Genomic DNA, 14,634 nt, shown 5'->3' on the forward strand with positions numbered 1-14,634 from the left:
CTTCATATCAAGATTGATTTAAAATGACTAATGAATCCTGAAAATATTTTACTTCAGCTAATCTAATTTTAACACATGCAAAGTGCATGGGTAGTGGAGAGTGGCTGCAGAATGAACTGAAATCACTTACCTTCACAGCAATTTTCAGTGACACATCTCGAATAGTGACTAATGGCGGGTATAGACGACCCTCCTCTAAATGTTTCTTTGAAACCTGTTGAGCTATCACCTAGAAATAAAGCAGAAGGTAGATTTATTTTAAACCCACAAGCCTACTTTACAGTAAATCAGTTCAAAAGCAACTTTCATAGTAAGTACACTTTCTGATTTTGCCAGATGCAAAGTTCTCTGCATAGCACTGCTGTTCACAGTTCTTAAATCTAATATTTTGTAGAAAATAAAGTTGCCGTTAAATATATGCATGTATTTTCATATTTTCTTTAAATGTGTATTGACTTTTAGTTATTCCTGTGCTTTTGTTTTCTTCTTTGTTATCTTCCTCCATATGTAGCATTTCACTGAGACTATGTGTTACTGAGACCTTAAGCCAAATTCCTTACCAAGGTGGTTTCAGAATTTCATTAGAATCAATCCATCAACCTACCTGTGTTCTTTCCAAAACCACATGCCACACAAGAGGAGAAGAAGCTTCAGAGCTCGGATATGTTCTTCAGTGTTATTTTGACAGGACCAAATCTTTCAGAATGGCCCCACGTCTATTTGTGGTTATAGCTGACTGGTCCAAAGGTCAAGCCCTTTCATCCCAGAGACTCTTAAAATGGATAACACAATGTATGTACCGCTCTCACTATTAGAGTTCACTCCACCAGAGATCAAATGGCATCCTCAGCAGGCTTCCACAACATACCAATATCTGAGATCTGCAAAGCTGCTTCATGGAGCAAGCTGCTCATGTGTCTTCAAGCATTACACACTGGACTTGGCTGCCAGATCAGATGCAAAATTTTGGAAAGCTGTACTCCAATCTCTGTTGGACTGATGCAGCTGATACTCTTCATACCCATTGTTCTGAAAAGGTTACTGCTTACTGCCAGTTACTTCAGAGCAGAAGGAAGGTGGAGTGTCTCCCTTGTTGCTTCCACCATGTTCTCAAAGGATCCCTCCTGTTCTGGTGAGGAAGCTCTAGCCAGCAATGCTGGTGGTGACCGAGACCTCCTTCTTTTAATCCAGACATGTGAAGGAGTTCCGCGCCAAAGTTTGTTGGAGGGCAGGCCTTACTAGGGCCAGTACTGCCATGTTGGCAGGTTGTGTTGGTACCAGCCCAATCATGGGTGGCCTATCTATTGCCAGTCCTGAACTGGGATTCAGTACCGCATGCCTTCCAAATATCCTTGCAGGCATTATCCACATCTTTCAGATGATGATTCCCTGCTCAAGTCAGGGGAAAGAATTGCCTGATGATGGGAGGAGAAATATCTCTGTGGCAGTGGCTGTGGATGTGGCTTTGGCTCCATTGGTAGTGGGGCCTGTATGAAAGCCTGTGCTAGTGCCGTATCCGGTGCTGAGAAGAGCGGGGAGTGGGGTGGGCTTGTCAAAGGCATATCTCACTACTGGAAAGGATTCTGTCTCTGGGACCAGTGCCGAGGAGAGCAGTGAAGGAAGCTCGTCTAAGAGTTCTCAGTATCAGGAAATTGGGACCTCTGGGTCCAGGGCCAGCACTGGTCTTGGTGTCAATGTTGGCACAGGTGAGTCTGTCTTCCTTAACCCTTCCTTAACCTAGGTGTTGCTACTGGAATCTTGGTGCTATCCTTCATTAGTGTTGAAGATTTTGAGAGCTTCTTTCTCGGTCCAGAGTTCTCTGGGGGATGGATATGTTGCCCATTCTCAGTTGCATTTGCACTCAGTGTAGGCAAGCCTTTTTGCTCCAAAAGACAGTGCTGAGTTTCTCTTCCCTGGAGCTGGTGCCGTAGTCGGCACTGAGGCCTTCAGTGCTCAGGTAGTGTGCACCCTCTTCATCTTCCTTTCCCTGCTGGTACTGGGCATGTGGTTCACAGTCAGTGGGACACTCCCCAGAGACAGGGGATGTCTCCATTCCTGGATCTGTGGCTACCCTCATGGATTGCTCCTATGGTGTACTTTGAGCCTTGTCTCTCGGGATTTCTAGGTGAATGCTGAAAAGGAGCAGCAGATAGCATGCTTGTCTGGGAGATGTGCTTCTACGAGACAGAACAGGCATTGCTGTGTTCATCTATGATAGGTATTAGTTCATTGCAGGAAGGACGGGATTGAACCTGGTAGGTTTTGAAATTGCCACAGCTAGCAGTTAGTGCAAAGTGCCTTGACCTACTGTACACACAGGGTCTCCCCATGTCTGTCCTGACTACTGCTTTTTTGAAGGGTAGAGTGGGGGAGCATGTAACAAAAATCAAACAAATAAATTAATATAATGAAGAAATGAAGAAAAATGGTTTTCACTGGAGAAGAATTCTGAAAATCAGAAGCAGGTTAGAAACAGTCCACATTCTGTCTTGCTGGCATGGGTGGTAAGAGGGAACTGAGGGAGGGTCAGGGCTGCTTCACCCTTTATATCCTCACACTGAAGCATGAGGAGGCTCAGGGTGCGTACCCTGCCCTGCTGGACATTGCAATGTGAAGATTCCAAATTCACATGCTTGGGGCACATGCATACCTACAGTGGAATCCACATGGACACATACCCGAAAAAGAAAGCAGCCTAGAGCTTTATTTAACACTAGAACCCTCCACACTAGGATCAACTTCCTGGACACTACAATCAGCTTCAACAATGGAACCCTACAGACAATTATATACAAGAATCTCATGGATCATCACACTACCTCCACAGATCCAGTAACTACCCCAAACACACCAAGAAATCTGTTATCTACAGCCAGGCCCTCAGAAACCACAGAATATGCTCTGAGGAGAAAATCTGGGATACAGACCTTAACACATTTAAAACTGCCTTCACCAAACAAGGACACTCCACCAGAGAAGTAAATCACATCATGGAACAGGCCATGCAAATACCCCAAGAGAACCTGCTTCAATACAAGGGGAAAAAAACCCTCTGACTGCACACCCCTAGTTCTCACCTACCACTCCACACTGGAATCCCCATATGGGTATCATTAAACAGCTGTAACCTATACTGTATGAGACCACACCTTGAAATAAATCTTTCCTGAACACCCTCTTCTTGCCTTCAAACAACCCCCCAACCTCATCAACAGAGGCGAGCTCTCCACAGACCAAGACCCAGCAACTCAAAGTAGCACCTGAACCTGGTATAACAATGGATGCAAAACATGCAGACATATCTTCACTGCTACAATGATCAATACCCCCCACAACACATCTTTCAAAAACCATGGGTCCTACACATGCGGTGTACCTATCCCAATGCACTAAATGCCCCAGTAACAACTATGTGGGTGAAATGAGACAGTCACTATGCTCTCGAATGAAGTCACACAGAAAAATAATAGAAGAGATAAATACCATATCACTCATGGGTGAACACTTTTCACAAAACAATCACTCCATATCTGACTTCTCAATCCTTGTCCTCAAAGGAAACCGGCACAACACCTTCAACAGATGAGCCTGGTTGCTTAAATTCATAACTTTGCCAAGTTATAGGGTTCCCAACCCTCCAGGATTTTCCTGGGAGTCCTCAGGAATTAAAGATTATGTCATGTGAATAAACCTCCAAGAATACGTCCAACCAAAATTGGCAACCCTTGTGACGTTGTGCAGTCTACATGGTTTTATAAAAACATGATAATAAGTGAATATAATGTAACTGGGATAGTTTTATAAAAAAATTGATAATAAGTGACTATAATGCAAATGGGATATGCTTTGTGCAAAAGGTCTCTTGTAAGGTATCATTACAAAGCTCATAAGCTACTGAGTGTAATCATCCTATTTGTAGAAATGTACCACTCTTGTATCTAAAACTAGAAATATAAAATGTAACTCTGAGGGCCTATTGTAATTATGTAAAGTGTGGGCCATTAATGATGGTTTGGAATCTTGATGACTCCCATTGTCTGCAGATGGCTGTTTACCTGTGAGTTTCCCTGTATATGTGTGTGCTGGCAAGTGAGTAATAAAGTCTTGCAGTGACATGTGATCATGTCACCTGAACTGGAATTCATCTTTAACCTGGTGCTTTTCCAGTGAGGGACAAAGGGTTCCCGCCTTATGCAAAAGATATATAAAGGGGTGGAAGAGAACTGAGAGAAAGAGAGGAGCCATCATGGAGAATCCCCTAGATAACACCTACGCTGGAACAAAAGCTGTACCAGGGGAAAGAATTGTGCCCAGGCCTGGAAGGTGTCCAGTCTGAGAAAAACTTCCTGAAGCATCTCTGAGGGTGAGATTATCTGTATTTAGTTTGATTAGGCATAGATTTGCGCATTTTATTTTATTTTGCTTGTGATTTACTTTGTTCTGTCTGTTACTACTTTGAACCACTTAAATCCTACTGTCTGTATTTAATAAAATCACTTTTTATTTAGTAATTTACTCAGAGTATGTATTAATACCTGGGGGAGCAAACAACTGTGCATATCTCTCTATCAGTGTTATAGAGGGCGAACAATTTATGAGTTTGCCCTGCATAAACTTTATGCAGGGTAAAACGGATTTATCTGGGTTTAGACCCCATTGGGAGTTGGGCATCTGAGTGCTAAAGACAAGCACACTCCTGTGAGCTGGTTTCGGGTAAACTTGCAGCTTTGGGACTAGTAATTCAGACCCTGAGTCTTTGTTAGAGCAGACTGGAGTGTCTGGCTCAGCAAGACAGGGTGCTGGAATCCTGAGCTGGCAGGGAAAACAGAAGCAGGGGTAGTCTTTGCACATTAGGTGGCAGCTCCCAGGGGGGTTTCTGTGATCCAACCCGTCACAGTGGCGTAGTCGGCAGGATCTGTGCACAGCTAATTGCTTTGAGATACTGGTAGTAATTTTAAGTGAGTTTTAAGTGTGGTGGCTGAAGAACAGACAAAGTGGTTACTGGTTTGTTATTTTCTGTTTGCTTATTTCGGGAAAGGAAATTAGGGACAGAAAAGGAAGCAAAATAAGTAAGAATGAAGATCAAAAGAAGCTAAAACTACACAAGTTGCAAATTGCCCAGAAAGACTGAACAATGGGCGCTGGAAATGTCTCTGTTAACTAAGAAGCCCCTGAGCTGAGTACATCTCAGTTTCAGTGAACTGCAGATGGGTGTGGCCCAACCTCTGTCTGTGCTAAAGCTGACTGGAGTGTCTAACCTAGCAAGACAGGAGGGGAGGGGTGCCTGTTCTGGCAGGAGGGTGTTCTCTGTGGTATCCCAGCTCATCAAGTGATGGTCTCAAGGAAAAACAAATGGAAATTGATGTACAATTTGCCTGGAAAAAGGCTGACCTGGAAAAAGAAAAGGCTGCCCACCAGCCTGGACTTAAGAGACAAAGCAAGTAAGACCCAGAAGCATGACCTGGCTGTAATGGAGTGGAAGAGGTGCACAGAGACATGTATCCTGAAGCTGGAAGTTGGGGTCCTGGTGACTGCTGCGGTGGGAACAAACCCCAAGGACTCTAGCTGGAAGCAAACCCAACCTAAGTGAAAGGGGGGGGGGGGGATTTTGCTGGCCAGCGAAAGGTCCCTCATAGCTGGTAGCTGTGAGCCTACAGCTGGGTCAGGGTCTCTTTCCCTTTTGGGGGACACAGGAGTGTCTGCCCAGTAGGGGAGCCCAAAAACGAATTTTAGGTATACTGCCTCCGCCATGGTCAGTGTCCAAGCCTCTGGCAGTAAGTTCAGGAGGAGGGTGTGACGTTGTGCAGTCTACATGGTTTTATAAAAACATGATAATAAGTGAATATAATGTAACTGGGATAGTTTTATAAAAAATTTGATAATAAGTGACTATAATGCAAATGGGATATGCTTTGTGCAAAAGGTCTCTTGTAAGGTATCATTACAAAGCTCATAAGCTACTGAGTGTAATCATCCTATTTGTAGAAATGTACCACTCTTGTATCTAAAACTAGAAATATAAAATGTAACTCTGAGGGCCTATTGTAATTATGTAAAGTGTGGGCCATTAATGATGGTTTGGAATCTTGATGACTCCCATTGTCTGCAGATGGCTGTTTACCTGTGAGTCTCCCTGTATATGTGTGTGCTGGCAAGTGAGTAATAAAGTCTTGCAGTGACATGTGATCATGTCACCTGAACTGGAATCCATCTTTAACCTGGTGCTTTTCCAGTGAGGGACAAAGGGTTCCCGCCTTATGCAAAAGATATATAAAGGGGTGGAAGAGAACTGAGAGAAAGAGAGGAGCCATCATGGAGAATCCCCTAGATAACACCTACGCTGGAACAAAAGCTGTACCAGGGGAAAGAATTGTGCCCAGGCCTGGAAGGTGTCCAGTCTGAGAAAAACTTCCTGAAGCATCTCTGAGGGTGAGATTATCTGTATTTAGTTTGATTAGGCATAGATTTGCGCATTTTATTTTATTTTGCTTGTGATTTACTTTGTTCTGTCTGTTACTACTTTGAACCACTTAAATCCTACTGTCTGTATTTAATAAAATCACTTTTTATTTAGTAATTTACTCAGAGTATGTATTAATACCTGGGGGAGCAAACAACTGTGCATATCTCTCTATCAGTGTTATAGAGGGCGAACAATTTATGAGTTTGCCCTGCATAAACTTTATGCAGGGTAAAACGGATTTATCTGGGTTTAGACCCCATTGGGAGTTGGGCATCTGAGTGCTAAAGACAAGCACACTCCTGTGAGCTGGTTTCGGGTAAACTTGCAGCTTTGGGACTAGTAATTCAGACCCTGAGTCTTTGTTAGAGCAGACTGGAGTGTCTGGCTCAGCAAGACAGGGTGCTGGAATCCTGAGCTGGCAGGGAAAACAGAAGCAGGGGTAGTCTTTGCACATTGGGTGGCAGCTCCCAGGGGGGTTTCTGTGATCCAACCCGTCACAACCCTAACCAGGCACTAAAAATCATGGTCTGAATAAAGACTTATTAAAACAATCTGTAACCCACTAATCTCCCTCTTTTGACTATGACTGCAGGGATGTTAACAGGCCACTTCACCTTGAATGGTCTGTTAGAATATGTCTGTGTTAACTAGTTACGCTAAACAATCTGTTCCACCTTGTATTTAGCTGTGATACTCTGCGTACCTTTCCCAGACCTGAAGAAGAGCTCTGGGTAGCTCAAAAGCTTATCTCTTTCCCCAACAGAAGTTGGTGCAATAAAATATATTACTTCATTCACCTTGCCTTTCTAGAGCTTTATTGTCTGTCTTGAGTCATAGCATTGAATTGAATTTGATTTTAGATAACATTAGGCTTTCAAATGTTGTTGTTATGCTGTAGATTGGGTAGCCCACAGGTAGTGTCTCTTTGATCTATGGGCAGTTAAAAATTTCACTGCAGCCACTGAGCATGATCACTGCCTTCCATTCAAGCTAAACGAGGGAGTAGTTAAATGCCCCTTTGTTTAGAGATAGCTGACACAACAGAAGCCACTATCCATATTACAGACCATCATGGCATGGCTGACAGTAGGCACTAAACCATGGGGTCTGAGTGCAAATGCTGAGGGTGGAGTATTGTTTGGTGAAGCTGTGTGTGTCAGTGAGTCAGAAGAAGACGACAGAGAAAGCAGCTTTCCAAGGAGACAAGAGAAGCAGAAAGCCCAGAGTGAGGGCTGAGTGCTGGCTGGAAAGTGACTTGGAGGAACAGTGAGCAAAGAAGCTTTCTCCTGTTGTTTGATTCCTACTGTGTCCAGGGAAACAGGATTTTGTATACATTCTTTGTAAATAAACAAGATTGCATCAAATAAATATCTAACATCAGTTTTTTCTTTTAGGCTACGTCTACACTACAGCCGGGATCGAAGCTCTGAGATTGATCCACCGGCGGTCGATTTAGTAGGTCTAGTGAAGACCCACCAAATCGACAGCAGATCGTTCTCCAGATGAGAAGAGTAAGGTAAGTCAACGGGAGAGTTTCTCCCGTCGACGCCCCGCAGTGTAGACCCTGCAGTAACTCGACCTAAGGTACATCGACTCCAGCTACGTTATTCACGTAGTTGGAGTTGCGTAGCTAGGTAGACTTACTGCAGTAGTGTAGACATAGCCCTAGTGGAAACAACCTCCAAGACCCTAAATATTGGCTAACCACTCAGGCTAAAAAGGGGTGACGTTATTATAGTAACTCTAAGTAAATCGAGGAATCGTGCTTAACTGTCATTTACACACAGCCTTATTTTAAATTCTGTTGGAAGAGGGAATGCTGGCCAAGACAATGGCAGGTTATATACCCAGTACATTCACATGCATGCAAACTATTGCTATCAAACTATCAGCATTTTAAATTGATCTTGAAAAGCGTATTGGCCACTAAAAATCCACTAGAGGGAGCCACAATAATTAGGAATAGAAAATATAATCCTGTTTTATTTTATTTTGTTTTGGTTTCCCCCTTAACAACTAGTGGTTGTTTGCTTCCCCCCCCCCCCCCAAGGGTAAACAAGCTCTTTGATAAAACAGGACATATATTTATATTTGTCAGAAGAATAAGTGAGATCTGTTGTTTCTAATTTGATTTATTCTTGGATTTAACAGGTTAGGATTTTGCTGGGGACACAAGGCTTGAAGAAATTAGCTGCTGTTAGCTTAAAGCATCGCAGAGAAAATTCAGAAGTGAAATGTTTTGTTTTGTAGCAGGAGACTACAGGAAGCAAGTTGGAGAATAAAAACTGGACACTATTCTGGATGAGACCAGTGACAACCTTAGCTCACACAGAATCCAAAAGAGTTTCTGTGCTGTACTTCTATAACAAGGCATTTGAAACGATGTATAAACACAACCACAAACTAATATTTTCAAAGGAAATTTCACATTCTTCAAGTGTACTATGACTAAGTAAAAGCATTTTCAATTAATTTATGTTTTTAATAGGGAAATAGTCCAGCATTTAAATGGATGTCATCCAAGACTGAGCACATGGTATCAACCAGGCTATCAAATCTTGGCTATTTGGGAACATATTTTCTTTAATGAAAAGGTTTAACAGGATTATCTCTGAAGTGAATTAACTGTAGGCTTTATAGCGCCAAGAGTATTTCATTAGTTTATAATTCTGAACATTTTTGTTGTGCTTGGTAAAGTTTAGAGGAACAGGTAATGTTCCTTGTCATTGCAGAGAAATTGCCTGCAATTAGGAGGCATTATAGCTCACAGTACCTTAGCTTTATCATCCAAAATCAGTTACATTCTAGTTTACTTGATATGAAGGGCAGAACACCTGAAAACAGAATCTGACGTACTTACAATAAGTGAACTGTTCCTTCTATCAGAATTAATTGAAGAGGTGGCAAAGCAAGAGGTCAATAGTTGCAGGCATGCAGCCTGGCTTCATATTTTCAATAGCTCTCTTTTACAGATAAGCCTACATTACATGCTAAGAAGGTCTTTTCATTTAACAGTTATGTTTTGGGAGTCTTTTAAAATCTGGAGCTTGCTTGGCACTTCCATTCACAATTGTTTTTCAGCTTTTAATATCATAATTATTTCAAAACCTACATGAAAAGCAAGGTATACTGTGATTTTAGTCCTTTATGGAAGATTTATACCCCTTTTCTCCCCTTCCCTCAGGACTTCAATGGAAACTTTTAACACCTCTTACCCTCAATGATTTGTGACCTTTTTTGGTGAGGGTTCCCTTAGTAGCCCATCCATGCTACTCCTAGCTCTTGGTTGTTCACACAGTTCAATACAGAGTGGTGAGCTTCCTCCCACACTCACTCGAGATTCAAACATGCTGCTGTTTCCAGCACAATTAGTGCCTGCAGTATGAGACCAATTGTGAGTATTCTATCCCCATAAGTATCATGAATGGCTGTGTATTAACTTCTGAGATACCAAGACTGACTATATAGGGTAAAGATATTTGCTCATGTAAAATTTCATGAGGGACTTTCATACTGCATAATAACATACAGCAAAATCTGCACTAAAAACAACTTTCAGGAGGCAGACCCTGTTTTAAGAGATTTAAAAGTACTGTATCAGCCCAGTTTCCAGAACAATGTTGTTTGACTGCTAGTTAAAACTGCCTCTGTCAGCAACCAGTTTTTGCTGGTCTTTTGGACTGCCACTTAAGACATGTTTCAATTCATGTATATAGAACCTTTCATCCAGCAGTATTCCAAAGCACTTTACAAACTATATATGGGAATCACTTAACCCAAACCAAAATGAAGCTACTTCTAGAAAGAAATGAGGCAACTGTTTAACAAGACGCAGCAGTTTAGGACAGTAAGTGAAGAATACCATATCCAATTGAAATTACAGGGGAGGATTTGAGCAGGCAGGATGTAATTATCCAAAGTCCTATGAGATGGATCATTGCCCTTCTTGGATGGTTAAAGCCAATGGAAACAGTCTGGCCTTTTACTAATTTTACTGATGGAAATTTTGAATGTCCCTCAGAGAGAGGGCAAGCTGATGGCACTTTTTAAAGATGCCAGAATATATCTTGCTTAACAAAACTAGCGTTGGAAACTCCAGCTGGTACACCATGCAGCTGCCCACCAGTAAGTATTGTAGACCAAAGGAGCAACATATTACATTTGCTTCTAGTTATCTTGCAGATGAAATTCAAGGTGCTGAATAGCCTGGGTCCCAGTTGTTTGAGCCCACTTTCCTGCCTTTGCTCCATCAAGACAACTTCAGCAGGAGGAAGAAGAAAAGCTTGGAGGAGTTGGGAGCTGGGTATTCTAATCTCTGGAGCTGTTGGGAATGTGTCTGAGCCTCACAATAAGGATGAAATGTAGCTTCTTTTCATCTAGGTTTTCCATAATATTTGCTGGATTCACTTGTTTTTAAATCTTCTGGATGCTACCCACTGTCTTAGGTGTCCTCAAAGAAACTCAGTCAGCTGCTGTGGATATTTGAACTGTGCTCCACATTTTTGTGAAGCTGTTAGATTCTACTTGGTGTAAGGTGTACGTAGAAAGCACAGTAAAACCCTGTAAATACTTGTAGCAATAATAATACATTGGAGTTTGCCCAGTACATAAGGTATAACACCTGCTTATTTTTTTGAAAGTTCCATGGGATCTTTAATAACTTTCAATGATCAGGTTGTAATGTGAAATCTAATCTGAAAGACTAGATTACAGCAAAACGGTCTTCTAACCCTAATTGCATTCTGGGGCATTGCCTGAATACTGACTCAAAAGAAAGAATGCCACCTACTAATTCACTAGTCTCATTTCCTTCAGAACCTAATTTTTTCTTGGAGGTCTCCCTTCCAAGTATTGATCAGGTTCAATATGATTTTAATTTATGAGTCCACAATCTGAGAAAAATGGCTGCAGATTGAAAAAGAAAATAATTTAAATTAATCTTTTCTTTTTAAATGTCTGATTTTAGCTATTGCCAATAATTAAACATACTTGGTTTGATTAAGAGTTTCTCAATCACAAATCGTACTCTTTTCTGACGGGATCATGAAGCAAAGCGTGTACATGTAACATACACGGTCTGTCATGGAAAATATTGTGAAGTCACAAATTCCAAACAATCACTGAAACTAAGCAGGAGGAGATGATGGAGAAGGAACTCTTAAGAGGGCTGAAACCCTAAACTAAGTTTCATAGAAAACTGCAGAGGATACATTTTTGATTTCTATGGAAAGCAAAAAATAAGGAGTCATAAGTGCACACATTAGGCACTGGAACAATTTATCAAGGATTGTGGTGGATTCCCCCATCACTGACAATTTTTAAATCAAGATTGGATATTATTCTAAAAGATATGCTCTAGGAATTGTTCTGGGGAAGTTCTGTGGCTTGTGTTATAGTGGAGGTCAGACTAGATGATCATAATGGTCTCTTCTGGCCTTAGAATCTGTGAATTTGGAAAATTATTTTCTCTATTTGCCATTTCTTCTAGAATATTTGGTCTCTTTCATTGGCTCTTCATCAGCTGTGCTTTAGCCTTATATCTATAAATATTTCATTCCTCATGGAGCTGTGAACAGAAGGAGTCTAATTTTCACTGAATGCTTTGGTATGCACTTGTAGTATATGGTTCATTCGTTGGGTGTTACCTACTTTGGTGATGCTAAGAGGTTTATGGAGTTTTGAGCTCTAGTTTTTGAATCTTTTCATATTTTGTCTCTTTTGTCTCTTCATATTTTGTCTCTGTGTGTCTTGTTTGGTGCCTCTATAGATGATTAGTTGTTTGGGAAAATTGATTTCTGGTGCAAAAGGTTTGACTATTTATGTAACGTGTGCCATAAATGTGCACCAGACTTTACAAACATGTAGAAATACTGGGTCCATACCCTGAGGAGTTTTTAATCTAATTAAGAAAAATACAATATATGAGACAAGCATTCACGTGCAAGAAAGAATAGAAACATTAGTGGCTGGACAGCAATATAGGAAGACTAAGAAAGAAGGTATTTGAAGGTGAAGAGGAAGCGTTACTTTGTACATGGAAGATGGGCGAGACTATTCCAAACATAGTAGCAGAGGTTACATAGGAATGTAATAAGTCAAGACAGTATAGATGCAAATAATAGCAAAGTTGTGGATAGGATTATGAAGGATAAGGAGGCTGAAATTAATATGAAAAGACACCAGTGGAGAGATTCAGGGACGGGAGTGATGGGGTCATAGCAGTGAGGGCTAAATACACAAAGGTACTTTAGTTGTTGCAATGCCTAACCCCTTCTATGCCCTGCTACCTAGTGGAATCCTCAGTTCTGAGTTAGGTGCCCAGGGTCCCCATAAATGGCTTGGGGAGACTTGGGTGCTTAAGGAAGAGAACATAAAAAGCCAGAATGCCGAGAGAGGAGCCACCTAAGCTCCAGAAAAGTCAGTAGAAAGAGAGGACAACAGTAAGGGTGGAGAAAGTTCCATAATGCTCAACCTGCTCCTTCCTACTCTAAATTTGCTAATATGACTATGGGTAATGCAATGAGAGGCTCTTTGTCCCTGTTCCCACAGTGGCAGCTAATGCAGATGGTCACAGGGCAAGCTCACATGTGCAGATAGGAGGCTCCGACAGCAGCGCATAGTCCCAAACTTTTCTCCTTTGCTCCCATGACTCTCAGTTATGTATGACTGACCTCTTAGCACCACCAATGGTGGACCTTCCCAAACCTCCCAGTCACATATAGTCTTCTGTTAAGTGGACAGCAGGGAGGGAAAGTTCACACCAAGACAGCAAAAAAGAACAAAAATTAGAAAGTAAAATACAACAGAGAATACAAGATAATCATAAGAGAAACGAACAGAGGCAGAAAAGGTCAGGAGAGAAAATGGAAAGAAAAAAAAGATGGTGGTAACTGTAGCAAAGCATGGCACAAGGAAAAATATTATGAGGGAACCCTTCCACCAATTTCTCACAAGAGAACTCCACTACAAAAAATGCTAAAAACCCTTGTGGTAAAGACTCTAACAAGATAAAGATACTCTTGAAAGAATTACAAATAATAATGAAGGCAATAATAAACACATCCAAATATGGATACGGTGTTTGCTAGAGTTTCCTTTAGTCCAGACTTATATCAGTATCTCCCTATGGTTGTCTCTCTGTATAGCATTATAGATAGATAGATAGATAGATAGATAGATAGATAGATAGATAGATAGATAGATAGATGCACATACTCCTGAGGGCATTCAGCGCCAAAAAAATTAAAAAATCTGCACCAAAAAAATAAAATTCTGCGCACATTTTAAAATTCTGCCAATTTTGTTGGTCAAATAAATGTGGTGGCTCCAGCATGGCACTGGGGAGCATAGGCCACTGGCTGCACAGAGGTGGGAGATCACTGTGCAGCTCCCCCCGGAACACGGACTCAGCGGTGAGGCTGCACCCAACCCTGACACAGTGCAAGGACCAGTCCTGCCCCAGAAACACCCCAGGTCTTTACCCATCTGTGCCAGGTGCACCAGATATGGCCAGGCAGGCTCAGCAAGGCAGGATCCAAGTGTGGAGGGGCTTAGTGTGGGGAGATCCAGGTGCAAGTTGTGAGTGTTCTGTGTGGGGCAATCTGGGTGCGGGTGTCTCAGTGGGGGATCCAGGTGTGGCGTGGATCTGGATGCATTGGGGCTTGTTGGGGCACTCTGGGTGCAACAGTGTTGGGACTCTGCAGAGGGGTCCAGGTGAAGGTGATTGGGGATCGGGGGGGGGGGGATCTGGGCATGGGGGAGATAGAGCTCGGCAGGGAGGTCTAGCTGTGGGGTCTCAGTGGGGGGTCCAGATGCTGGGGGGGTGGGGATCTAGGTGCAGCTGGTTGGGGATCGGTGGGGTGGGGATCCAGGTGTGGATGGCTTGTCGGAGTGGTCCAGGTGCAGGGGGAGAGGTGCTCGGCAGGGGGTTTTTGAGTGTGGGGGGTGAAGCTCGGTGGGAGGGTCTAGGTATGAGGGGGTCTGGATGCACGGGGGTTGGGCGAATAGGGGAGCAGCTCCCTGTACAGGGATCCCTCCCCCTACAGCTGAGAAGCGATGGGTACAGGAAGCGGGAGAGGGGAGAGGACTTTGCAGAACTTCCTGCAGCCGGGGGAGAAATTTGGGAGTGGGTCTGACCTGGCCCTGGATGCCATGTAGGGGAAGAAGAAGTC

At 42.6% G+C, this 14,634-nt stretch overlaps 1 protein-coding gene across 2 annotated transcripts in view; it reads right to left on the reverse strand.

The window, feature by feature from the left end:
- Window positions 1-14,634, reverse strand: part of ME1 (malic enzyme 1) — a 358,560-nt gene that overhangs the window by 4,447 nt on the left and 339,479 nt on the right. For both annotated transcript variants that reach the window (XM_065400345.1, XM_065400346.1), the window contains exon 13: window positions 131-229. In XM_065400345.1, coding sequence (XP_065256417.1) covers window positions 131-229 — 99 coding nt within the window. The remainder of the gene's footprint in view (window positions 1-130; window positions 230-14,634) is intronic.

The sequence above is a fragment of the Emys orbicularis genome, chromosome 3 (assembly GCF_028017835.1).
Source record: "Emys orbicularis isolate rEmyOrb1 chromosome 3, rEmyOrb1.hap1, whole genome shotgun sequence".
In the NCBI taxonomy this organism is placed as follows: domain Eukaryota; kingdom Metazoa; phylum Chordata; order Testudines; family Emydidae; genus Emys; species Emys orbicularis.